This window comes from Cricetulus griseus, chromosome 9 (assembly GCF_003668045.3).
Source record: "Cricetulus griseus strain 17A/GY chromosome 9, alternate assembly CriGri-PICRH-1.0, whole genome shotgun sequence".
In the NCBI taxonomy this organism is placed as follows: domain Eukaryota; kingdom Metazoa; phylum Chordata; class Mammalia; order Rodentia; family Cricetidae; genus Cricetulus; species Cricetulus griseus.
This window is the reverse complement of record NC_048602.1, coordinates 17,214,591-17,240,545: the sequence shown is the minus strand read 5'-3', so window position 1 is coordinate 17,240,545 and position 25,955 is coordinate 17,214,591. Positions and strand designations below refer to the sequence as shown.

Below are 25,955 nucleotides of genomic sequence, written 5' to 3'. Positions count from 1 at the left end.
CTGCAGAAAATGGAGACGCCAAAACAGACCAGGCACAAAAAGCTGAAGAAGCAGGAGATGCCAAGTGAAATGTGTGCATTTTTGATAACTGTGTACTTCTTCTGATTGTACAGTTTAAATAATATTTTTATCAAGTTTGATAAAAATGCAGAATTATGTTTTACATTTTTTTCTTTTTTTTTTGGTTTTTCGAGACAGTGTTTCTCTGTGTAGCTTTGGAGCCTATCCTGGCACTCGCTCTGGAGACCAGGCTGTCCTCAAACTCACAGAGATCTGCCTGCCTCTACCTCCCCAGTGCTGGGATTAAAGGCGTGTGCCACCAAACCCTGGCATTGATTTACTTCTTTTTAAAGCTATGTTGTTAGCCCACAGAACACTTCATTGTTTTGGGGTAGGGAAGGAACATGTGTCACTAAGAAAATGTCTCCTAAGCTAGGTTGATTGATGATGATTGATGGAAAATATCTTTCCGTGACAATTTAGAACGTACCTCTTGGCTCAGTAGAGATGTCCTGGTGTTGACATATGTAGCTACCACAACACAGAATGCCTTGTGTGGGAAAACTCCAAATTCATTTTTATATCATCTTCCCCTTGTACCATCAACATAGACTTAACTCCCTTAAAATCAGACCTATTGGAACCTGACCCCTAAAATAGGTTTTGATGGTCTGTTGGGCATTCTTTACATTTCAGTGAAAATAATATCCTCAAAAGAGCAATGCTTCCTTTTATATACGACTGTGGATCTTCAGAATGATAATTCTGCTGTTTTCATTTTGTTTCCTGAAAGTCAGTGTCTGCTTGTGAAAAGCTGTTAAACAACATCCTTAATGTGAAATGTCAACCCTCACTCTAAGCTCTTCCCCTTTTCAAAGCATTGAATGAAGACTTCACTGGGTTTTATGGTTTCATTCTGATATTGATTGTCCATACAAGAAGGGAGTTTGGAAGTTCATGTAAACTGTTACTGATTGGGTGCCCACATCCTGCCTGAAATACCATGATTGTTTATGGAAAGCATCTTTAATAAAGGTGAATACAGTTTGGATTGGGGCGGAAAAAAGGAATATAGGAGGGGTGGCAGCAATCAGAAGGAATAGAATGACCTTTGGCAGCCTGAGCAGAGGCTCATGTCACCAAGTAGTGAAGACCACATTTTAACTGGATTCAACAGCAAGATTGGAGAACTGAGAGGGTGGGGCAAAAGATGTTTTTGTGTTTTAGGTCTCCACAAAAATAGCCAGTGATTATATCTGATCAATATTGAAAGCCAAACTAAAATATACAAAGCCACTACAGTGTGTAGCTATAGACTGGGTGGGGCCCTTGAGTGGGAGGGTCTGTTGGAATGATGTGAAAAAAGGTAGAAGACCTGGGAGGGACCTGGATGGAAAATATATTTAAGTCAGGTCCTTAGACTGGAGTTTTACAGAGCAGCAGCAATCTGTTGAAGACAGGAGTTTCTGCTGATCCGGCAGGGTAAGTTAGCCACTAAGGTTTCTGGGTTGATGGTGGGGTGGGGGGATGGCTGTACCATTCTGTACTACCTACAGCAATGAATGAGGATCCTTTTCCCCACATTTTTACCAGCCTGATATTTTGTTGTTTTTCATGTTTTTGGCATTTCTGAGAAAATTAAGAATCTCAAAGCAATTGTAATTTGCATTGAGGAGATGTCTTTAGATATGGAAGGTTTTTTTTTTGTTTGTTTGCTTTTGTGAGGTCAGGTCATTCTAAATAGTCCTGGGTGTCCTGGATTTCCCTGTGTAGAGCAAGTAGTGCAAGTCCTCTCAGATATCCTCCTACCTTTGCCTGCTGAATGCTGGGATTGAAGACATGTACCACCACACCCAGGTAGTTTCAATTTTATTTTATTGTTTGTTCATGAGATTGGGATTTTGTGTAGTCCTGGATGTTCTGTAACTCATATTTTATAAATATGCAGCCCTCCAACTCAGAGATCCTCCTGCCTCTGTGTCTCCATTTTTTGGGATTAAAGGTGTGTGTCACCACACCCTGCTTGAGTCTTTCTGCTTACTTTTTTTTTTTTTTTGGTATTTCGAGACAGGGTTTCTCTGTGTAGCTTTGGAGCCTATCCTGGCACTCGCTCTGGAGACCAGGCTGCCTCAGCCTCCCGAGTGCTGGGATTAAAGTCGTGCACTACCAATGCCCAGCTTTATATTTACATTTCATTTGAGAAAATTCAAACTCAGTGATCTTCCTGCCTCTACCTCCCTAGGAATAGGATTAAAATATGTGTGTCACCACGCCCTGTTCTTCTTTCTCGGTATTTTAAGACAGGGTTTCTCTATGTAGCTTTGGGCCTATCCTGGCACTAGCTCTGGAGACCAGGCTGGCCTTGAACTGACAGAGATCTGCCTGCCTCTGCCAGGAGTGCTGGGATTAAAGGCGTGCACCACCAACGCCACACCCACACCCTGTTCTTACATTTCATTTGAGAAAACAATAATCAGAGATGGCCCTGTCTATGCTTCCCTAGTAATGGGATTAAAGGTGTGTGTCACGAACCCCTGTTACTATAGTTGTTCTTACATTACTTTTGAAGAAAATTCAGAGTCATTAGGGGCTATAGAGCAAATTCAAGTTCAGTTTAGGATGCTCAAGATTTTAAAAAGGGGGAAATTCCAAAAAGTTATTCATCAATAGAGACCATTGGTCACATATTCTAGAACAGATTTGCTCTCCCATCTCAGGGTTACAGCAAGAGCCAATGTAGGACTAGTGTTCCTAAAGTTGTTAAAGAAATAGGAGAAAATGCCCAGAAAGGACTCAGAATAAATATCTAGTAAAGACAGAATGTCCTCATGTGTTTCTCAGTAGCATATAAAGGGAGTAGAAATGGAACCCTCAAGAGTTCTGTGTCCATAATCTTAGAGTGAATGAGGTTTGGGACCAGAAGTTCATGGTCATTCTTAGTCATTCAGTGAGTTTGAAACCAGCCAGTGCTATGGAAACCTGGTGACAGTCTTTGATTTTCCTGGAGACATAACCCTTTCAATCAAGAGCTATGAAGCTTGTGAAATGGTACAGCCAAAATCCATGTCACTTAGCTTGAGTAACTAAGTTTGAATTCCATGGTGCACATGATGGAAGGGGAAAACATACTATTTGTTTTCCTATATCCACAAATGTTCTCTGGCAGGATATGGACCAAATGCATACATAAAAACACATGGAATAATATATTTTAAATACATTTTCATTTTTCCCTTTATCTACCTGTGTTTGGACATAAAGATGGACAAGTCCTCTGTTAATGAGCTTCAAGTCACCCAGCTTTTTAAAATTTGAACATGTTCATCCTTTGTAGATGGCGAGGAAGATTTCCAGGATTTCACTATACTCAGGTAGTCCTTGACATGGTTTCCCGAACAAGTAAGATGTCACTTTTAGCCACTGTATTCCAGCACCGGGAGTAGCTGGAACCCTTGGAAACAAACTGAAGGTTTCCTAGCAGTGATTAAGTACACTTCAGTCCCTCAAAATGGGATGCCAGTATTCTCTTTAGAATACCCAAATACCTAGGGAAAATCTATGAACATAACTCCAGACATCATCAGGGAGCCTGGGGAAATCTATGTTGAGAAGACTGGGTCTACAGAAAGCTAGGGGATCTGGTAGAGTTTCTGGGCAGCACAAGTAGGGAGAGGGAAGTTGGAAATTGTTGCAAAAAATATGGGAAGAATCTTAGCAGCCATTGATCAACAAGAAGGGTTTCCTAGCCAAAGCAACAGCTAAATAGGATCGCTAGAAGGAGGTTAAGTAGAAGTCCATTTTTTGATATGGGCATTGACAGGTAGAGCCCCAATTTACTCAGGGCCGGATACTGAAGAGGGTAAGGCCAATTTTCTCTTGGTATTCATTTTCACATAAACCTATCAAACAGAAAAGATTATATGAATCATGATTACTTCTTGAAGGACCTGGTGAGCCACTCTTAATGCCAGCTGTCAGGACACTGAGGCAAATAATGTCTGTGATTTGTAGGGCCAGCCTGGTCAACATACACAAGAATAATTGAAGCAGCTGGGCAGTGGTGCTGCCTGCCTTTAATCCCAGCATTGGAACATCCCTGAGATGGATGTCTGCCTGATCTGCAGAATGTGTGCCATCACAATCATCAAAGCTATACAGAAAAACCCTGTGTTGAAACCCCTCAAAAAGGAAAATTACATCAATGAGATTAGGTCTCTATAGTGTACAGCAGAGATTGAGTGGCTCCAAAGGTGTGTCAAGATGAAGGTTTTGAGCATCTTTGGATGGAAGCAGACAGAGAATGGGAGGAGCTTTGAGTCTCCTGTTTGGTGGTGCCATTTCAGCCCATGATTTTAGAGTAGAATCCAATAAACAATGTGTCCAGGAAAAGTGCAACAATCTAGTGGTTTTAATGTGAGTTGGTGCCCTGAGGGAAGTGTGTATGTCGTGGGTGTGAGAGCAGGAGACGGTGGAAGAGAGGGCCACTGAGAGGACGAGCCTTGGCCAGCATTCCGGAGCTGGTGTGTGTGTTTGGAGGAGGAGGTCTACTATATGCCTTCCAGATAGGAATTGAGTCAGGTCTAACATCAGGAGCTGTTAGCAAGTTTTTCCCCTTGGTGTGAGCACTAAGGGCCAGAGAAGTGCAGGGATTGTGGCAGAGCAGAGTGCTAGTGAATCCCCAAGTTATGTGCCCAGCTAATATGTGATTGTGCACTCTTGTCTACAAACTGAGAGTTCTGAGCCCACCATTGTATATGAATCCTGGAGAAATTGATGGAGGCCTTGACTTTTGAATCTAGGGACTGTTGATCTTCTTTTATCTATTGCCCTTTACTACTGAGCACTTTATTGTTGGAGGAATTCCCAGTGTTATTTCCCATAAACTTGGGTACCTGAGTGATGCTCCAGATGGCCCAGATTGAGAGGACAGAATTTTGGTAACATGTAAGACAAGAATGTCTCCCAGGATTGTCTAAGACAGAGAAGGCTCATCCCCATTAAAAAGGATAATCATGTTGCCTATGTGTACCACATTTTCCCTCCCAAAACACAGGAGACAGATGATAGGGGAACCTCAGTGATTGTAAGTGTGCCTCATTTCTCTAATGAGATCCACACAGGGCTATATTGAGAGTTTGTCTCTATTTAAAATAAGAAGATTAATTATGGCTTTAAATAACTGGGAGGAAAAGAGGAAGCTTACTGGTCAACTAGCTGAGTAGACACATTTTTGAGATGGTCAGAGACTAGTGAAAGACAAATATGTTTTGTCCAGAAGTTCCATGTGGTAAGGGGACAAAGAGGATACCTTCAAGCCTCTGTTATTTTTCTATTCTCAAACCAAATCATCACTGAATATATATTTGCAATAGAGAAAGACATCTTGTCTGGGCCAGGGTTCCTTAGGGTGGGTCTGCTGACTGAGGGAGGCTACATGGTGGGGGTCTGCCTAATGTTGGGGATAACAGGTGTGGGTCCTTGGTAGATATAAATATAAGGTCATGTCCTTGGAGTAGAACTTCAATACCAGTTGGGCTCAGGGTTAGTGATAAGGTGGGTGGAGACAGGAGTCTGTCCTTACTGAACTGAGGAAGGAGAGAGAAGTAAGCAAATGGTGGTTTTTATTGATTAAGACTATTTAGTCTGATTCAGTAGGAGGCATTCATTCTCCAGCCAAGCTGAGGAGAGGGAAGATTTTGAGGCTTGGTGGATCAGCCCTTTCAGCCTTAACTTCATGTATATGCTTGCGTACTAAAAACCACCAATATCTACACAGGAATTTGAAAATGGCAGAGGGGAACAACAAGGAGGAAGTCATTCAATTGACCAACTTGCCGTGCCACCAGGGAGAGGAAAGGATGCCTGTTATCATATCTGACGCCTGTGATGAAGAGGGGATTCCAGTGGTTGCCCCAGATACTGAGCATCATGCCGATGACAACCTGGATGATGTCACACTGACTGAAAACCATGAACCTCAGACATCCGGGCTCACTATCTTCAAACCAGCTGCCCAGTGGCATGGTCTGAACAGACGAGGAGAAGAAAGGCCTAGAAATTCTAGTGTTGAACTACCTGCATCTCAGGAGGCAAAATTGGAAAACAGGTGGGGACAAGAAGCAATGCAGATGAAAGCAGAAGAGTTTCAAAAGGATGGAGAGCTGATGGAGTGTGGATGCTGCTTTGGGGAGTTTGCATTGGAGGAGATGACACAGTGCTCTGATGCTCACTTGTTCTGCAAAGAATGTCTCATCAGATATGCCCAAGAGGCAGTGTTTGGGTCAGGAAAGGCAGAACTCACCTGCATGGAGGGAAGCTGCACATGTTCCTTCCCAACCAGTGAACTGGAGAAGGTGCTCCCCCAGACCATTCTCTGCAAATACGATGAACGGAAAGCTGAAGAAGAAGTCACTGCAGCCTGTGGTGATGAGCTCGTCAGGTGCCCCTCCTGTAGCTTCCCTGCTCTGTTGGACAGGGATGTGAAGAGGTTCAGCTGCCCTAATCCTGGCTGCCAGAAGGAGACCTGTAGGAAGTGTCGGGTCCTCTGGAAAGAGCATACTGGCCTCACTTGTGAAGAGCTGGCCAAAAAGGATGACGTCAAGTACCGGACATTTATTGAAGAAAAAATGACTGCTGCTCGCATTAGAAAATGCCACCAGTGTGGGACCGGCCTCATCAAATCCGAAGGCTGTAACCGCATGTCTTGCCGCTGTGGTGCCCAGATGTGCTATGTCTGTCGAGTTTCTATCAACGGCTATGACCACTTCTGCCAGCATCCTCGCTTTCCAGGAGCCTCTTGCCAGGAATGTTCCAGGTGCTCCCTCTGGAACGACCCCACTGATGATGATGAAAAGCTGATTGAGGAAATCCAAAAGGAGGCTGAAGAGGAACAGAGAAGGAGGAATGGAGAGAACACCTTTAAATGCATCGGCCCCCCAAAGGAGAAGCCAGCCAAGAAAAAACAGCATGTGGGTGACCTGCCATGGCCTGTTCCACAGAACCTGCACCCACAGATGCTACCCATTGCCAATGTGCACCCACCTTTCCCCCTGCCACCTATGTGGCCTGGGTTCAATTACTTCCCCATCAACCTAGGTCCCGTGCCAGCACCCTGTGTACCACCTCTGCCCAACCTGCCTGTGAACTTCGACTTTGGCCGCGTGTATGTAGCAGTGGCTCACAACTTGCCCATGTACTTTGGCCCCCAGCAATGGCATGGCTTCTGACTCCCAAAGCCCTTGTCCAGTGACACTGACACTGCAGGAGGACCCAGTCTCACCTTATATGGGTGAAGTGTTTGCTTCCCTGTGAGGGTGGGCCTGTGTCCTACCCTTTTTTATCTCATGACAGGGGTTCTCTGTATTGTTTTGTAGCCTTTCCTGGAATTCTGGAATTCACTCTGTAGACCAGGCTAGCCTGGAACTCAGAGAGTTCTGCCTGCCTGTGCCTCCTGAGTGCTGGGATTAAGGGCATATGCCACCAACCAGGTCTTCCTACACTTCTTTTTTTTTTTACAAGGTCCACGGATTCTTCAGGTCTGATACCCTTTGGGAGCTGACTGACTGTCTCTGAGCCAATGTTAAGGCAGCTCCCTGGTTGTGCCATCTTAGAAGCTGCTGCAATGGCCCAGACTTTGAAGTGCAGAATCTTTAGACATTGCCAGAATCCCTCCCCAGGAGAACATTGACAGCCCAAGGGAAGTGTCCTATCATCCCCAGCCCACACCTCTCTCCCCTTGTGGGACAAGACCTACTCAGGTTCAAGGGCCTCTGAGACTCATGTGTGGCATAGTTTTGTTCTGATAACAAATGGTTAGATTGTCTCTAAGTTCATTTTGTGCAGTGAAAAGCCTCTTTTGATTCACTGTCAAAAGATATCTCTACTCAAACCTAAACATGACATTCCTGTGCCCAATTTAAAACTTTTGCTTTAATAAAATCACTCCAATTCCAACCACCTAGGTTTTTCATGTTTAAAATTTGAATTGTTTGCAAAATCCACCTTAATATAAGCACTCTTTTCCAGACAGTTGTCAATTTCCAGAGTTTTTGATAAGATACACCTGACCTGAGCAGGTGGGAGTTCAAGGACTCCAGAATGACAAATGGGGAACTTGCCTAAGACTGAACTTGGCCTTCTGAGGGTGGGTGTCATTTGGGGTTCTCAGTCAGTCTATTGGGCTGAGGTTACTTGATTATGACCATGAACTTGACATTTTGTCTCTACAGAAAAATTAATTTAGCTGAGTATGTTGGTGCACTCCTTTAATCCATGCAGTGGAACCAGTATCTATCCCAAGTGCCTGAACTGAATTTTGAAACTCACTCCCTATGTTGGGATACCCTCTCAGCCTAGATACAGGGGGGAGAGCTTCTGGTCCTACTCCAAATGGTGAAACAGAATTTGATGATTCCCCATGGGAGGCCTCACACTCTCTAGGAGAGGATAGGAGGTGGGAAGGGAAGATGGTGGAGTGAGGGGGTGGACACAGGAAAAGTGGCAGAGGGAACTCAGATTGGTATGTAAAGTCAGATGGCTTTTAACTTAAATTTAGAAAGTAATAAAAAGAAACATGGGCTGCAACAAAAAACGTGGCAAAAACAAAAACACAGATAAATCTAACTAGGAAAGAAAAAAATAAATTAGAAAAAAGAAACCAGACACAAACCACCTTGGTTAGGAGTGGAAATGTAACAAAGTTTTATCAAAGTACAATAAATAGGCAAGGAAGAAGGAAGGAATGAGGATATGGAAGAAGAAAACAGTGGAGGAATAAGAAAAGATTCCATTTTCAGGTGGGAATGTATCAAAAATCATGTGGATGTATTGATGGCCAAAAGGTGAGATAATGTTTCTCACTTATTTCATGAGCTCCTGGATAGACCAGGCTTTGTAAGACATTCATAGGACACAGGTGGATTCTCCCATTCTTTCTCTCATTTTATTTCTGTCTCTACATAAAATTTGAAACCTAACCTTTACAGTACAACTACTGAGTCTTTCAAACTGGGTGATTTGTCTTATTAACAGTTCATGTTGTTTCTTCACATTGTAGAGATGTACATTTCAATGCAGACTACATTTCACAGTAAACAGCAAGCATGTGGGAAACTCTGAATTCAGATGGACTTGATGATTGATGACATGCTGTGGATTATAGTTAATGTTTCTCTGCTGAGGTTACTTGATTATGACCATGAACTTGACATTTTGTATCTACAGAAAAATTAATTTAGCTGAGTATGTTGGTGCACTCCTTTAATCCATGCAGTTGGGAGGTGGAGGCAAGCAGATTTCTGGGAGTTGCAGGCCACTCTGGTCTACAGAGTGAGTGTCAGTCCTGAAGGGATAACACAATGAGACTCTGTCTCAAAAAGGCAAATGAAAGATATGCACTATAGTTCCTATGATTTTATTGTTTTTTTAGAGCTTGTTTGAATAACTGAAATGGCATTGATTCTTTTGCTACTGTTGTCCCTTTGTGTTATTTTCTTTCACTGAGGAACATTCCTTGTAGGGGCCTCTGAATATCTGACATAGCAATAACACTTTTAAAAATGTATTTTTACCATGGAAAGTTTTATTTTCTACCCAAGTTCATTGCATAGTTTTGCTGGCTTCTTGAGTACTTTGTATATTTTGGAAATCAGCCCTCTGTCTGATGTGGTGTTGGTGAATATCTTTTCCCAGTGTTTGGGCTGCTGTTTTGTCTTGCTGACTGTGTCCTTTGCCTTACAGAAGCTTCTCATTTTCTGGAGGTCCCATTTATCCCTATCTTGTTTTGGCTATCCAGTGTCTTTTGTTGTTCCATATAAAGTTGAGAATTGTTCTTTCAAGGTCTGTGAAGAATTGTGCTGGGATTTTGATGGGGATTGAGTAGAATCTGTAGATTGCTTTCAACAAAATTGCCATTTTTACTATGTTGCTCCTACCTATCCAAGAACACTGGAGACAGGGTTTCTCTGTGTAGGTTTGGATCGTGTCCTTTCACTCACTATATATTTTATGCTGACCTAGAACTCACAGAGATCCACCTACCTCTGCCTCCTAAGTTCTGTGATTAAAGCATGCACCACCACACCCAGCTTCTTTTCTTTTTCTTTAATGATTACCTTTGTCACAGTGGTAAAAATGGATAAAATCTTGGATTTAAATTGTATATCTCACTGTGTAGTAAATGTGGATGGTTCTGCATCCATAAGTTTGGAAATCAACAATTCAAATATGGATAAATATCTTTTTCTGTAATTTTTCTTTTAGTTTTTTCCCTTCTTAAATCAATGGAAAGTATATTTTGGTAATAATTTTTGCATAGAAAGATTTTAATTTATGTAGCTGTTTAAAAATGTATCCATTTATCAGAATAAAAGGATTGCTTTCCTAATAACAATAATCTACTCCTTTGGGGATATAGGCATGTGAGTGGTTTCCATCATGAGATCTACTTTCTGAAGTGGGCAGATTTCAAATTTGAAAATAGATAAGCCTGTGAAATTCAGTTCACTATAGTACCAATAAGCATATTACACCAGAACAGTTGCTATTCTATGTTGTAGCCTTCTTCAGTTAGGTTGGGTAGTTTCAAAAATGGCTTGCAAAGGGATTGCACTAGTAGCAGATAATGGCTTTTTTGGTATAGGGATGGCCTTGTTAGAGGAAGTGTGTCATTGTAGAAGTGGATTTATTTTTTTCATAAATGTTCAATCCATGCCCAGTATCTCACTTCACTTCCTGTTGTCTTCTCATATTGCATGCCAGCCAATTAAATGTCTTTCTTGATAAGAGTTGCAGTAGTCAATGTGTCAACTCATAGCAATAGAAACCTAAGACAGAATTTGTTACCAGCAACTGTGTTATTATTTTAGTAGACATGACAATGTTTTTGTTTGGAGGAATATGGATTTTTGTTATTTTGGGTAAGGGAAGCCGTAGAATGTTTTAAGTGTTGCTAAATTAGCCATAAGCAAAGGAAATCTCAAAACAGCCTTATAAACAGTTTTTTTGTCTAATGTTCACACATAAAGATATACAGTGTAAAGGAGGCAGTAGAATAATGTAAATATTAAGTGTACATTTTGAGAAGAAAAGTACACAAACAAGTAGAATGGAGATAACTCCTGGGTTCAAGGAGATTAATGAGCTTGAGTACAGTGTATGGTAATCTCAAGGCAACATCACAAAGAGTAATTTCTAACTTGTGAAAACATATTAAACAAAACCTTAGAGTTTGGCATGGTGGTGCATGCTTTTAATATCAGCACTCCAGAATCAGAGGCATGTGGAACTCTGAGTTTGAGGTCAAACAAATGGACAATATAAATTCCAGTACACCCAAGCTTATGTGTTGAAGGAAATCTTGGAAAATAGAAATCTGATGAGGATGTAATTGAATAGGAAGGCCAAATTTCAGTTTCAGCAAGCATACTAATTGGCAACCTGGTTCAGACTTTACAGTCAATGATAGACAAAAGGTATTATGGACCCTTCTTCCATGACTAAGGAAAGATACTAGGCCAGTCAAATGTCAGTGTTGTCACTGGATGGCCTGTGATTCATGGGTACCATGAAGAGAGAGAGAGAGAGAGAGAGAGAGAGAGAGAGAGAGACCCTGTGGCTGCCATTGGCATCTGAAACATCAAAACTTCAAAGGCTATATTCAGAACACAAATCCTCAAATAAACAAAAATCAAAACAATAAACCTCCACATCTACTACTGGAAGGCCACACATTCTCATCCAAAGAGTATATTATTTGGGAACCAAGTGTTGAAAAATATTACTGTGGTGATATATTTTTACCATTTATTTAAGCTTGGCCACGGATTTAGAAAGCAGTCAAGAACAGATATAAGAAACAAGGTCCATGCCTTTTATGCCAGCAACCATAATCTAGGTGGTAGTGGTGCACACTATTAACTTTGGACTCAAATGCATCTCAGTGCTTCCAAGGACACCCAGGTCACCACAATAGTAAATCAATCTAAAAAATAATTATAACTCACAGCTTTATTCCCTACATTGGGGAAGTATATAATGCAGAAGTAAGGTCTCTGAGAGGCATCCATTGTCCAGAGGTAAGATGAAACTGGCCAGCTGCTCTGCTTTTCTTATACTCAGCATGAAACTTGAATCCCCAAATCAGTCTCTGTGTCATTTTTTTTTAATATCACATATTAGCCTAAGGGTCCTTGAAACAAAAACATATACTACATGAAATTAAACAATTTTACAAGAAAACAATGTTTTTTATTAATCGATAACCATGCAATGCAAATATGTAGAACTACATAGACACAAACACATACGGGAACACACATAAACTCTAATTTAAAGCAGTAGAACATTAGCTATATTCTAGTTATTGAAATGTCTGTTCTTTAGGTCATTTTCATCTGTATTTAGGACAAGAAGAGTTGATTGTTCTTAGATAAAAAATTTCTTTCTATTGGAGGCATGCCTGCTTAACAATCACATAGATGATAGGATGTTCTAACATTAAGAACTGAAGTCAGGGTATGCAGATTGTTTCCTCAGTTTTTTGTGTGTCCATGGTCAGAATCTTCTTCAGTCTGGTTCAATTTGTGTTTCTATGACAATCTAGACTTTACTAATTTAACACTGTGTAGAGAATCTTTACCACACTCTATTTGTATCTTGGATTTCTGCAACATCATATCCAAGACAAAATTAGTAATATCTGCAAATCTTCCAACCTAGAATAGAAACATAGATAATGTGAAATATTCCATATTAAAATGAATTTTGAATTATTACTATGTAATTCTGGAAAAGAACCAAGATAGCCAGAAGTTGGCAGTGCATGCCTTTAATCCCAGCACTTGGGAGGCAGAGGCAGGTGGTTCTCTGTGAGTTAGAGGCCAGCCTGATCTACAGAGCAAGTGCCAGGAGAGGCTCCAAGGCTACACAGAGGGATCTTATCTCCAAATCCAAAAAAAGAATCAAGATAATCAATAAAGATAATTACAATAAATTTTTAATTCAATGCAATATCGGAAAATATGGTCACATGGTATATTTTGGAAAAACGAACTAATTGACAACTGTCTGGAAAACAGTGCCTATATTTAGTTGTATTTTGCAAACAATCAAACTTGCAACAAGGAATACTTAGGTGATTGGAATTGTAGTGTCTTCATGAACAACCAAAAGTACTAAATTGGGCACAGGAATAACATGTTTAGGTTTGACTAGACATAGCTTTTGACAGTGAATCAAAAGGAGGCTTTTTCACTATGCAAAATGAACTTGAGAGAAAATCTAATCATTTGTATACCTGCAAATCTTGGAAAAAATGGAATTTTATATTGGAATATGAAAACGAAAGGGAATGATGTTTGGAGACATTAGTGAAGCATCAGTTCCCCACTGTGCCATGCCTGCAAGAAATATATTAATTACATAATGTGAGAAAGGCTTTCACCTGTGGCTACCCTCGAATTCCATTCACTATTTAAAATACATGTGTCAGTTTTGATTCATCTGATCATCAGAGTCAATTGGAAATGTCTGTGTAAATAATAAAGCAGATTGCTGAGGTCACAAAACCAGGAGGTAGATAACCACTATCCACTGGAATCCTCCAAATGCAGGAGAGGAAAAACTAAGAGTTGGTCACTCTGTAAAAGTTCGTGGTTTTTGCATCTCTATTGTGAAACATCTTTCCACTGCTTTCCAGTCTCTGAGTGTGGTAGCATGGAATGAAGCTGCTTTCACCTTACACACAGAATAGTATCAGGAAGGTAAAACTTGAAGATAAATTCCTGGAAAACATCCATAAAGAAGGGGATGGACAGATGGCTTGTTCTCAGGTAAATGTGTGCACAAGAATGTGACAGGTCTACACTCCACAGAGAAATAATTTATTTGCACAGATCAACATTCACTGTAGCACCTTATTTTAAGACATCTGTTTTCAGGTTTTATTGTATTTTCAACAGAGATTCTTTATTATCACTCTCATTGCTATGCTGTATCTCACTTTCCACCCTTCCCTGCGTCTTTTTTCTCAGTATGACATATCTGCATCAATGCATGCTCTGAAGCACTTACAAAATTTCTGACATGAGAGATTAATATCGATAGTCTATTCCTACTGAGGACAACTTCAGATGATATTTATCACTGAGAAAGGCACAAATTTGATGAGGATTTTAGATGTTGGGTACTTTGATCTCTTTTAAAAAGTCACAACATCCTCCCTCGTAACATACAGATTTGAAGATATCAGATTAATTACTGATAATACAGCAAGCTCTTTAGTTAAATAATCTTTCCTTTGGGGGGAATTAATGTCTCAGACCATCATTACTGAGAGAAGCAATTTTCATTTCAGAGTCTGTTGACATTCAAGGATGTGGCCATCAATTTCTCTAAGGAGGAATGGGAATGCTTGAATACTTCTCAGAGGGATTTGTACAGAGGTGTCATGTTGGAGAATTACAGCAACCTGGTTTCTGTAGGTGAGAATAAATCATTTTCTGATTACTGCTTAACAGAGTAATGCCTAACTTCCTGTATTATAATTTTGAATAGTTTTCTATGAATGAATTCCAGCTCCCAATTATTCCTTGATATTGGTGAGTGTTACATTTACTAAATTTCTTCTTATGAAAATTTAAACGATCTTTTAATTTAGCCTAACATATAATTAAATCCCCTATGGTATTTGTGTGGTTATTCAGGAGCAATAAATTGTGAATACAGTTTGAAACCAACAATTATATATTTAAAATTGTTTAATGGAAGGAAAGTTGAAGGTATACAAAATTAAAAATAATTTCTTAAAAGTTGACAACACCTGTCAAGTATGTACTAATAGGACTTCACTAAGAGTCTTTCTTTATACTCCTTTATGCTCACTGTGTACAAGCCTGTGTTGTAAACCAAATCTCTTCTACATTATGTAAAGAAATTATCACGTCTCTTATAATTCATAGGACTTTCTGTATCAAAACCAGAGTTAGTCACCTGTCTTGAACAAAACAAAGACCCCTGGATGGTGAATATAGAGGAATCAGAAGTCCTGGAACCAGGTAAGATGAAAGGAAACAATGGTTCATGTGTGGAATACAAAACAATGAATGAACAACAACTGCAGTTTGATTAGACCTGCTTCTTACTTGAAGTGATGCACACGTATTCATTTTATGACTGTATACTAGGTTTGGCACACAGAGGATGCTACATTGTTTTCCTTCTTTTCATCAGAATAGTGATTAGATAATATTTATTTTACCAATAGCATTTTGGCAATTTATGTATGGCTTTATTTTCTCTCTCTTATGGTACTCCTTGTTTCCTAGCTTCTTTATATTATGGATTGTAGGATGGTTATCCTTTCCCTTATCTAATATCCACATATGAAAGAGGACATAACAAAAAGATAAGAAAGATTGTCTATCTCTGCCCTAGGTATTCATGGGAGTCAGCGGATAAAGTAAATTTTCTCTTTTCATTCATTTGCCAGGAAATTTCAAGACGTCATTTTTAGTCAACTGTGTATATGTGTGACATTTTCTTTATTCATTCTTCAATTGAGGAGCATATACATTGCTTCCAGGTTTTGGCTATTACAGTTAATGCTGGTGTTAGCATTGTTGAACAGATGTCTTTGTGGTATGAATATGCATCTTTGGGTATATGCCCAAGAGTGGTATTGCTGGGTCTTGAGGTACATCAATTCCAAATTTTCTGATTGACTGCAAAACTGATTTCCAAATGGGCTGCACTATGTTGTATTCCCACCAGCAGTGGAAGAATGTTCCATCATTCCACATCCACTGCAGCATAAGCTTTCATTAACATTTTTTATTTCAGCTATTCTGACAGGTGCAAAATGGTATCTCAGAGTTATTTTGATTTGCATTTCTGTGATAGCTAAGGATGCTGAGCATTTCCTTCAGTGCCTTTTGGCCATTTTAGATTCCTCTATGGAAAAATTTCTATGTAGTTCTGTTCCCCAATTTTCAATTGAATTATTTGGTGTTTTGGTGACTAGCTTCTTGAGTTCTTTCTGTATTTTAGAAATAAGCCTTCTGTCAGATGTGTGTTTGATGAAGTTGTTTTCCAATTCTGTGGGCTGATGATTTGTCTTGTTGAATGACTACGTCCTTTGCCTTAAAGAAGCTTCTCATTTTCAAGATTAAAATTTATTAATTTTAGATCTCTGTGTGTGTGCTACTAACTTTATGTTTAGAAAATGTTCTCCTGTACCAAATAGTTCCAGGGTCCTTCCAATTTCTTTCCTAAGAATTTCAGTGTGGCTGGATATAAAATCTTCTGTATGTCAGCATTCAATTATGTGATCATCATTTGTCAAGGATATTTGTTTTCCAGTGAATAATTTTAGCATTTTTGTCCAAAAATCAGGTGGATATTAGTGGAATGATTAATATCAGAGTTTTCAATTAGATTCTATTGTTCTACCTGTCTGTTTCTTGTGCCAGTACCAAGCTGTTTTAATTGCTATAGCTCTATAATAAATGATAAAGTCAGAGATAGTCATGCCTTAGAAAGTTCCTTTATTGCACAGGTACTTTTGGCTATCCTTGGTTTTTTGTCTTTCCATATAAATTTGAGGATTTTTCTTTCAAGATTTGTGGAGAAATGCACCAGGATTTTAACGGGGATTGCATTGAATATGCAGATTGCTTTTTGTATGATTGCACTTTTCCCCATGTTTACCCTACCTAGCCAAGAGCATGGTGGATCTCTCAATTTTCTGGTATTACATTTAATTTCTTTCTTAAAAGAATCAAGTTCATGTTTTTGGTTAGAGAAACCCAACATATTTTTGGCTGTTTTTGATATTTTAAAGGGCAATGCTTCACTGATTTCTTTCTCAGATCATTTATCTTCTTTATATAGTAGGGCTACTGATTTTTTTGTTTTATCTTGTATCCTTCCACTTTGTTAAAGGTGTTTATCTGATGTAGGTGTTCCCTGATAGAATTTTTGGTGTTACTTCTGTAAACTCTCATATCATTTGCAAACATTGAAAGGTTGACTTCTTCCCTTCTGATTATTAACCATTTGATCTTTTCTTGTCTCATTGCTCTAGCTAGAACAGCAAGAACAATATTTAAGACATATGGAGAGAGTGGACAAACTTGGATTGTTCCTGATTTTCAAGGAATCACATTCAGTTTCTCTCCATTTCGTTTGATCTTCACTGGTGGCTTGCTGTATGTTGCCTATATCATGTTTTCTTATGTTGTTGCTATCCCTATTCTCTCCAAGATCTTTATTTTGAAGGCAAGTAGGATTTTTTCTGAGGCATTTTCAGCATCTAGTGTGATTATCATGTGTTTTATTTTCTGTTTTAGTTTGTTTATACGATGATTACATTGGTGGATTATTTTATGTTGAATCACCCTTGCATCTCTGGAATGAAGCCTACTTGATCATGGTAGATGATATTTTGATGTGTTCTTGGTTTGACTTGCCAGGATTTTATTGAGTGTTATTTTTTCAATGTTCATGAGGGAGATTGTTCTGAAGTTTTGTTTTTTAGTTATGTCTTTGTCCAGTTTTGTGTCCCAATTTAATTGTTGCTTCATAAACAGAGATGGCAATTACCATTCTGCTTCTAGTGTGTGGAACAATTTGAGTAATATTGGTGTTAGCACTTCTTTGGATTTCTGGTAGAATTCTGCTATGAAACCATCTAGCCTGGGCTATTTTTGTGGGGAGAATTTTGATCACTTCTACTGTATCATTAAGGGTTATAGATATACTTACTCTGCTTATGTCTTCTTGATTTCATTTTGGAAAGTTATGTATACCCAGAAAATTGCACATGTCCTTTAAATTTTCCAATTTTTGGAGTACAGGTTTTCTAAGTTCTCACATGATTATTCTCTGGATTTTTTCAGTGTCTGTTGTTATGTTTTCCTTTTCATTTTTCATTTTGTTATTTTGCATCGTCTCTCTCTGCAATTTGGTTAGTTTGGATAAAGATTCATATATCTTGTTGCTATTCTCCTGGATTCAGCTATTTGTTTCAATTATTGTTTTCTTTGTTTCTACTTAATGGATTTCAACCTTCAATTTAATCCTCATGGAAGAGTTTGATTCTTTTACTTCTAGAGTTTTCAGGTGTGCTGTTAAGTCACCAATGGGAGTTCTCCATTTCTTCTATGTAGCACTTTAGTGCTATGAACTTTCCACTTAGTACTGTTTTTCTTGTTTCCCATAAGTTTGGGTAAGTTGTGGATTTGGTTTCAGTGAAGTTGTTAATTATTTTCTTTATTTCTTCCTTGTCAGAGTGTGATGCAAATGAACACTGTTCAATTTCCATCATTTTGTAGACATTCTTCAATTTGTGTTCTTGTTGAATTGTAACTTTAATCAATTGATATCTCATAAGACACAGGGTGTTATTCCAATTTTACCTCATCTTTTGAGTTTTGCTTTGTTGTTGTTTATGTGGTCAGGTTAAGAGTAGGTTCCGTTGGGTACGAAGAAGAAGGTATAATCTTTTTTTGGATGAAATGTTTTGCAGATGTCTGTTAAACCCAAATGACTCATATCTTCTGTTAGTTCATTTATTTCTCTCTTAAGGGTTGTCTGGTTGTCTGGTTCAGTGGTGAGGGTGGGGTATAAAATATTCCACTCTTAGTGTGTGTGGTTTAATGTGTTACTTCAGGTTTAGTAATATTTCTTTTTTTAAATGTGTATACCTTTGTTTTGGGGGCATAGATATACAGAACTGAGACTTCATCTTGATGGATTTTTCCTGTGATGAATATGAAATGACTGTCTTCATCTCTTTTTATTAATTTTAGTTTGAAGTCTGATTTATTACATATTAGGGTCACTACATAACCTTCTTTCTTAGGTCCAATAGATTATAAAAATCTTTTCTCAAACTTTTATTCTGAGGTAATTTCTATCTTTGAAGTTATATTGTATTTCTTATATGTAGGAAAAGGATAGATTCTGTGTTCTTGTACATTTTGTTAACCTGTGTCTTTTTATAGGCAAACTTAGACCATTGATATTAAAAATTATTGATAACCTTTGATTGTTGATTCCTATTATTTTTGGATTTGTGGGTATTGTGTGTGTGTGTGTGTGTGTGTGTGTGTGTGTGTGTGTGTGTTTCACTTTTTTGGATTTTCATAATGTATTATCTATTTTGAATGTTTCTGTGGATGTAGCTAATTTGCTTAGATTGGAGATTCCCTTCTAGTACTTACTGTAGGACTGTATTTGGAGATGTCTTTTAATATGGTTATGTCAGGGAATATATGATTTTCTCCCTCTCAAGTAACTGAGAGCTTTGAGGGAATAGTCTGTGCTGACAACCATTTTTTTACTAGTCTCTGTAGAACATGTATCTAGACTTCTGTCATTCAGACTTTCCAATGAGAAGACAGGTATAAGTGTAATAGAGCTGTGTTTGTATGTTTCTTGGCCTTTTCCTTTGCAGATTTTAACATTCTGTATTTATTTTGTAAGTTTTATTTTTATTAATATTTGTAAGGGTACTGTTTTTTGGTCCAGTTTATTTGGTTTTCTGTAATCTTCTTTTCCTTTCATGAGCATTTTATTCATTGCGTTAGGAACGTTTTCTTCTATGATTTTGTTGAATATGTTTTCTGTGACCTTGAGGTGGACATCTTCCCCTTCTACTATAACTATTATTTTTAGGTTTGGTCTTTTTACAATGTCCCAGATTTTCCTGGATACTTTGTATTAATATTTTTTGGGTGTTTTGGCTTGTGGGAATGCTGCCCCAGGCATCTGGGGTTTAAGTACGTGGGATGGACATGTGATATTATACCCCAGGCAACTAGGATCTATTTATATTAATCTGTGGATTTGGTTTACCTAGGTGATACCCTTGTGTCTTGCCTTCCTGAGGGTACATGGTGTCTCTTGACAATGTCTTCCTTCTCACTATCCCTTTGTTTGACATTACTGCCTAGCAAAACTCTCCCTTTCCATTGTCCAATAAATTCTTTATTCATCAATTGATAAGAGAAGGGCATGGACACCCCAGAAGAGGAAATTCACAAGATATTACTACCTAAGTCAGAGTGGAAGTGGGGGGGTAGTACGAGAGTTAGCAGGGGAAAACAGTAAGAGGGAGTTGAACATGAGGGATCAGAAATATAAAGATTGGACAAAGACAGAAAGAGAGAATGAGGAAAGTGATACTTTGTTAATGGGAGGCATCAATAGATTAACAAGAAACCTAGCACTAAGGAAATTTCCAGGAATCCACGAGGAAGACACCAGTGAAGACTCTAAGCAATAATTGAAAGGATATATTGCTGACCTTCCTCTAAAATCACATTGATTACTACCTTGATTAACCCCATGGAGCCTTCATCCATTAAGTTATGTAACCAGATGCAGAGATCCACAACTAAGTATTGTACTAAACTCTTACATTCTAGTTATAGAGAGTGATAATATGAGCGAGTCAAGATCATGTAGGAGAATCACATATAAACAGCTGAACCAAGCATGTGGGACCTCAGTGAGTCCAGTCTTGACATCTGGGGAACCTGCATAAGACTGACATGAGCCCCCTGAATGTAGGTGACAGTTGGGGGCTTAGGCAGCTTATTGGGCGGCTGGCATTGGGACCAGTAAGTATCACTAGTATATGAACTGGCTTTTTGGAGACCAATAACTATGGAGGGATAGCCTCCACAATAAGATACAGAGGGAACGGCTTTGGGCATGCCCCAAATGATGTGTCAGACTTTGATGATTGCCCATGGGAGGCCTCACCCACTAAGAATAGAGGATGGAGGTGGGTTTGGGAGAAGGTTGGGAAGTGGTTTTATTCCAGGGAGAGGCAACTGGGATTGGTAGATAAAATAAAATTGTTTTAACAATAAAAAAGACAAGAAGCAACAAGTGGAAGTATATAGTCATAACATACAAAGGGACATTGCCCAGCTTTATACCATCTATTCCTAATGACAGTTATTTATTTTTTACATATATACATGTTTTAACAAGCATCCATATAATTACAGTTCCTTATATTTCTTCAAATGATTTGTCATGTGGTCAAGTGACATAACAGTGTGTAAAGATGCTACCCTTCAAATCCTATAATAACACTTAATTCCCCAATGCAGATAGTGGAGAAGAAAAGCCTTCAATGCTAGAAGCATGTGACAACACTTGCACTCAGAGTTCAAAACTTCAAGTTCATCAGAGGATCCATAATGGAGAGAAACGTTACAAATGTAAAATATGTGGCAAGTCCTTTAAGAAATCCTCAAACCTCAAAGTTCATCAAAGAATGCACACTGAAGAAAAACCTTACAAATGTTCAGTTTGTGGAAAGTTCTTTAAACAGAGCACACATCTTCAAGTTCATCAAAGAATACATACTGGAGAGAAACCTTACAATTGTAATGTATGTGGCAAGTGCTTTATGAAAGGCTCAATTCTTCAAGTTCATCAAAGAATACACACTGGAGAGAAACCTTACCAATGTTCAGATTGTGGCAAGTCATTCATTCATGGCTCAACACTTAAAGATCATCAAAGAATGCACACTGGAGAGAAACCTTACCAATGTTCAGATTGTGGAAAATCCTTTAAAAAGAGATCACATCTTCAAGATCATCAAAGAATACACACTGGAGACAAACCTTACCAATGTTCAGATTGTGGAAAGTCATTCACTGGTGGCTCAACACTTAAAGTTCATCAAAGAATACACACTGGAGAGAAACCTTACCAATGTTCAGATTGTGGAAAGTCCTTTAAACAGAGTTCACATCTTCAAGATCATCAAAGAATACACACTGGCGAGAAAACTTACAAATGTTCAGATTGTGGCAAGTCATTCATTCATGGCTCAACACTTAAACATCATCAAAGAATACACACTGGAGAGAAACCTTACCAATGTTCAGATTGTGGAATGTCCTTTAACAGGAGCTCAAATCTTCAAGCTCATCAAAGAATACACACTGGAGAGAAACCATACCAAAGTTCAGATTGTGGAAATTCCTTCAAACGTAGGTCACATCTTCAAGATCATCAAAGAATACACACTGGAGAGAAACCTTACCAATGTTCAGATTGTAGAAAGTCCTTTAAAAGGAGCTCATATCTTCAAGTTCATCAAAGATTTCACACTGTAGAGAAACTGTATAAGTGAGATGTATGTGACAAGTCTTGGAAACATAGCTCAGCATTTCAAATTCATCAAAATATGCATACAGGATCGCAGAATTGCAATTTAAATGCATGAGGCAAGTTCTTTACTCAGAGCTCAATACTTACTTTTTATCAAAGAATACTTAATAAAAAATGTTAAAATATACAAAGTGTGGTCAGTTGTGTGCCTAGATTATCATGTTTAAAAATACTACACAACCAGGGAAGTCAGAATCCTTAATATTTACTAGTCTGCTACATGCTATGTCCTTTTCGCATTACACATCTCTGCAAAAACTCACTACATCCATACATTAGAGAAAGTTTATAAATGGGATGCACTTGGAAAAACCTCTTCTGGGTGCTTAAATCTTAATGATCATTACAGAATTCATACTAGAAGTACCCCACAATATTAAAATGATGCAAGTTTTATGGAGTGCTCAGACAGTCAAACCCAACAATCATCACCAATTGAAAGAAACCTAACAAATGTACACTGTTTTAAATTTTTTAAGAAGCTCAAAATTTAGAGCACATATGAAAATTAATGAAAGAGATCATCAACTCAAAAAGGAATTACTTTCCCAAAAATCATACAAAACAAGGTTCTTTATAATGTAAGTAGTGGAAGGACAATTTCAGCATATGCTGAAACATTATACACTTAGATGAGAGGCATTATGAGACCTTAGGATCACTGTCATTTTTAAAGCATTATACCAAGAAATAAAATGTCCATTCACAAAAATATTGTTGGAAATTAATCTAATATGCTGCAACATATCTGGCTGTACTACAATGAAACCATGTATTAAAATAACAAAGGATAAATTTGATAATAGTTGAAGGCACAAGTAATTTAAAATGTGAATTTTTGTCACAAGGTAAATTTACTGATAACCATCCAATTCAACATCACTGCAGAATTTTCTGTATATTTTATGGAACAGAATAATGAACTCTTATTGCTTATAGTTTTTACATAACTATCATTGTGTTCCTAGTGTTTGAATTTTAAAGAATGTAATAAAGATTTTTTTAAACCTAATGTTTATTCCCATTTTCTCAACTATCAATACTATATAACATGTCTTCAATTACTGCTGACTTGGAATGGTGAACAAACATTTTATACTATTCTAGGATAATAAGCATTAGCAATTGCAATACAAAAATTTCCAGAAATCATGACCTGAAAATGCAGACCAAATGGCTATAAGAAAACTGTAAGAGTTTGAATCATTAGAAGTAGATGTGTGGGGAAAAAAAATAAGTCTTGATTATGTGAAGACCTGAATAGTTGTGTGAATGAAGTTCATCTGTTTTCATGGGCAGAGTTAGGTCCCAGAACAGACACTGAGACACAGCAAAAATGCAAACTAACTGACAACTTCTTCCCCTCATTGAATGAAGCTATGAACATTACAAATCGTTTTGTGTTTGTGTGAGGATGTTGATAGTTTATGGAAATTTTCTCCAGGATATTTTCCTTTCTTCAGATACTTATGCCTCAACAGTTGAAGAACATAGGGTCTGAAGTACTGAGATAAGCCAAGAATGCCTACCTGCATAGCTTTATATAGTAACCCTGCCACACAAATATAATCAATATGTAATAACTCTTTGAATCTATTTGAAAGTAGGTATTACAGGCACAGAGATTAAAGTGTGGTTGTTTCCATTCAGAGAGATTGGAACACCTGACCCCAGCTTTTCTTTTTGTCCCTTTTTATCTGTATATATTTTCTTCATTCTTACACCACACCACTTATATCTGTCACTGGGAACTTACTGGAGAGAAAAGCAATAGCATAACAGTCCCTATTTAAAAAATAATTTATTAGAGTGTTTAATTTGATTTTTATTCATAATTTCTCATCAAGGAAGAAAACCACTTGATTATTAAGTACTAAATAATTGAAGAGTAAAACTTCCAAATAAAATTTTTAGACATAAATGAAGAACAACAATTGGAAACTCTAACTATTCTTAGAATATATGCCAGTAACTCACAAAGTAGTCAGTGGACAAGAAAATGACCTGGAAATAATTTTCAGAACTGGAAAAATGACACAACTGAGAAATTGTTGTTTCCTCAATGTCTTATCTCATACTTTGTGAATGCATATATCAATTTTTCATCTCTTTTAACACTTGTCAGGAATTTATGTTAATGAATAAAGTGAATTATTTTCATGGTTATAATACAAATCAGCTACATCTCCACTTACAGCATGCTCATCCCTTTCTCTTCATTTCCTTGCACACATCTCCTGTCCTATCTTGTATACAGCTATCTCAACACACAGCTTTCTCTCTTTGTTGCTCTCTCTTCTAACTAGAGAGGCATCTCCTTCAGGAGGAAAATTTCTAAACAAACTGTAATAATATTTGGGGCCACAAGTCATTTCTCCACTAAACAATAAGACAGAATCATGAAAAACCAGTTATTCCCAGGCTTGGAATGTCAGAATGACCAACCAATGAGTAACCTTGCCTGCAGCTCTAAGTAACAAGTGTTGCCAGATAGAGAGTAACATTGAAAATCAGGAGTAGATTATTGTGTGTTTTCTCCTTCTCTTCGTGCCAGGTAATTAAGTTTTACCACATTAGAATAGTCGAAGTCCACTGAAGCTGTTCGCTCCCCCTGAAGTCCTGTGCTGCGGGAGGCTTGTCCTCAGGGAAGCCATGTTTTGCTGTGTGGATCCTCAAGTATTTGGAGCACACATCTGACTCTCTCTCCCTCATTATAGCTTTGTCTCATAGTGTATTCAATGCATTTGAAATTATTTCCCCCAAATTAATTATTGTGGCTGTTTTGAGACACAATCTTAATCTATAAGGCAGGATACATGGAAAGCATGGACATTTTTCTTTGTCAGCTTTTTAAATTGTTTTTAACTGTGGCTACTATTTAGAATGTATATCCTATGCAATGAGCAAGTTTGGAAGCCTACGTATTTTTGCAGGCACTTGTGTGTCTCTTTTTCAACCTACTGGTCCTTTCTAATAAAATAACTCTTAGAGTCCCCATTTGTTTCTATTATAACTTCTGTGGTTACTGTACTGTAAATGAACAAATTTTAGCTGCAATCACCAGACTAAAGCCTTGTCAGACCTTTCCAACAAATCCTTAACTGTTCTAGCACATTTTTTCTATACAAATTTTGCAATATTTTTTGTCATATTTCATGAAATTTCTTCTGAGACCTTGCTATGTTTGATAGGCTGATTTGGGACACAGCTTGATTCTTTCCAAAATCATTGTTCGTTTATTAATACTTATCTATGGTTTTGTTCTTATCACATGATTTTTCTTCTGTTTTGACACCAATATGATTTGCATCAATATATATTTTATGAGGTTGAATTTGCTTTCTATTTCCTCCTGTTATATTTTACTCTCATCTTGAGTGAACGATTAGATTGAAGGCTGGGGATTTGAGCTGACCAGCTTCCAGGCTCAAACTGGTAGCCAGCAATCCAATGTCCATGACCTTGTAATGTAGGAATATATAGTCCTGTAAATTTATGATCTCCAGACATTCAGGCCCAGAAAGATAATTATGGCAGCAGAAACATGGTAGACAGAAACTTTTGTCTATTGACTTTGGGTGATTGTGTGTATATTGCAACAGTGTGCTTGCGGACCTTGAAGCTTGTAATTTGATTTCTAACACTTTAATCAGGAATGCCACAAATGTCGGTTTATCTGAGTCCAGGGAGTCTCAAATCCTTTTCTTGGCTGTTGGCCTCCACAATCATGAGGCAGACACACAAAAACACAAAAATAA

General features: G+C 38.1%; 1 protein-coding gene and 1 pseudogene across 1 annotated transcript; both read left to right on the top strand.

The window, feature by feature from the left end:
• The first annotated feature begins 5,786 nt into the window (after positions 1 to 5,786).
• LOC113838967 overlaps positions 5,787 to 25,955 on the top strand; it is a 321,491-nt pseudogene continuing 301,322 nt past the window's right edge.
• Positions 6,123 to 7,226, top strand: LOC118239342 (E3 ubiquitin-protein ligase RNF216-like). The gene has a single exon (XM_035449436.1). It carries the CDS (start codon positions 6,123 to 6,125, stop codon positions 7,224 to 7,226), a length of 1,104 nt encoding a protein of 367 aa, XP_035305327.1.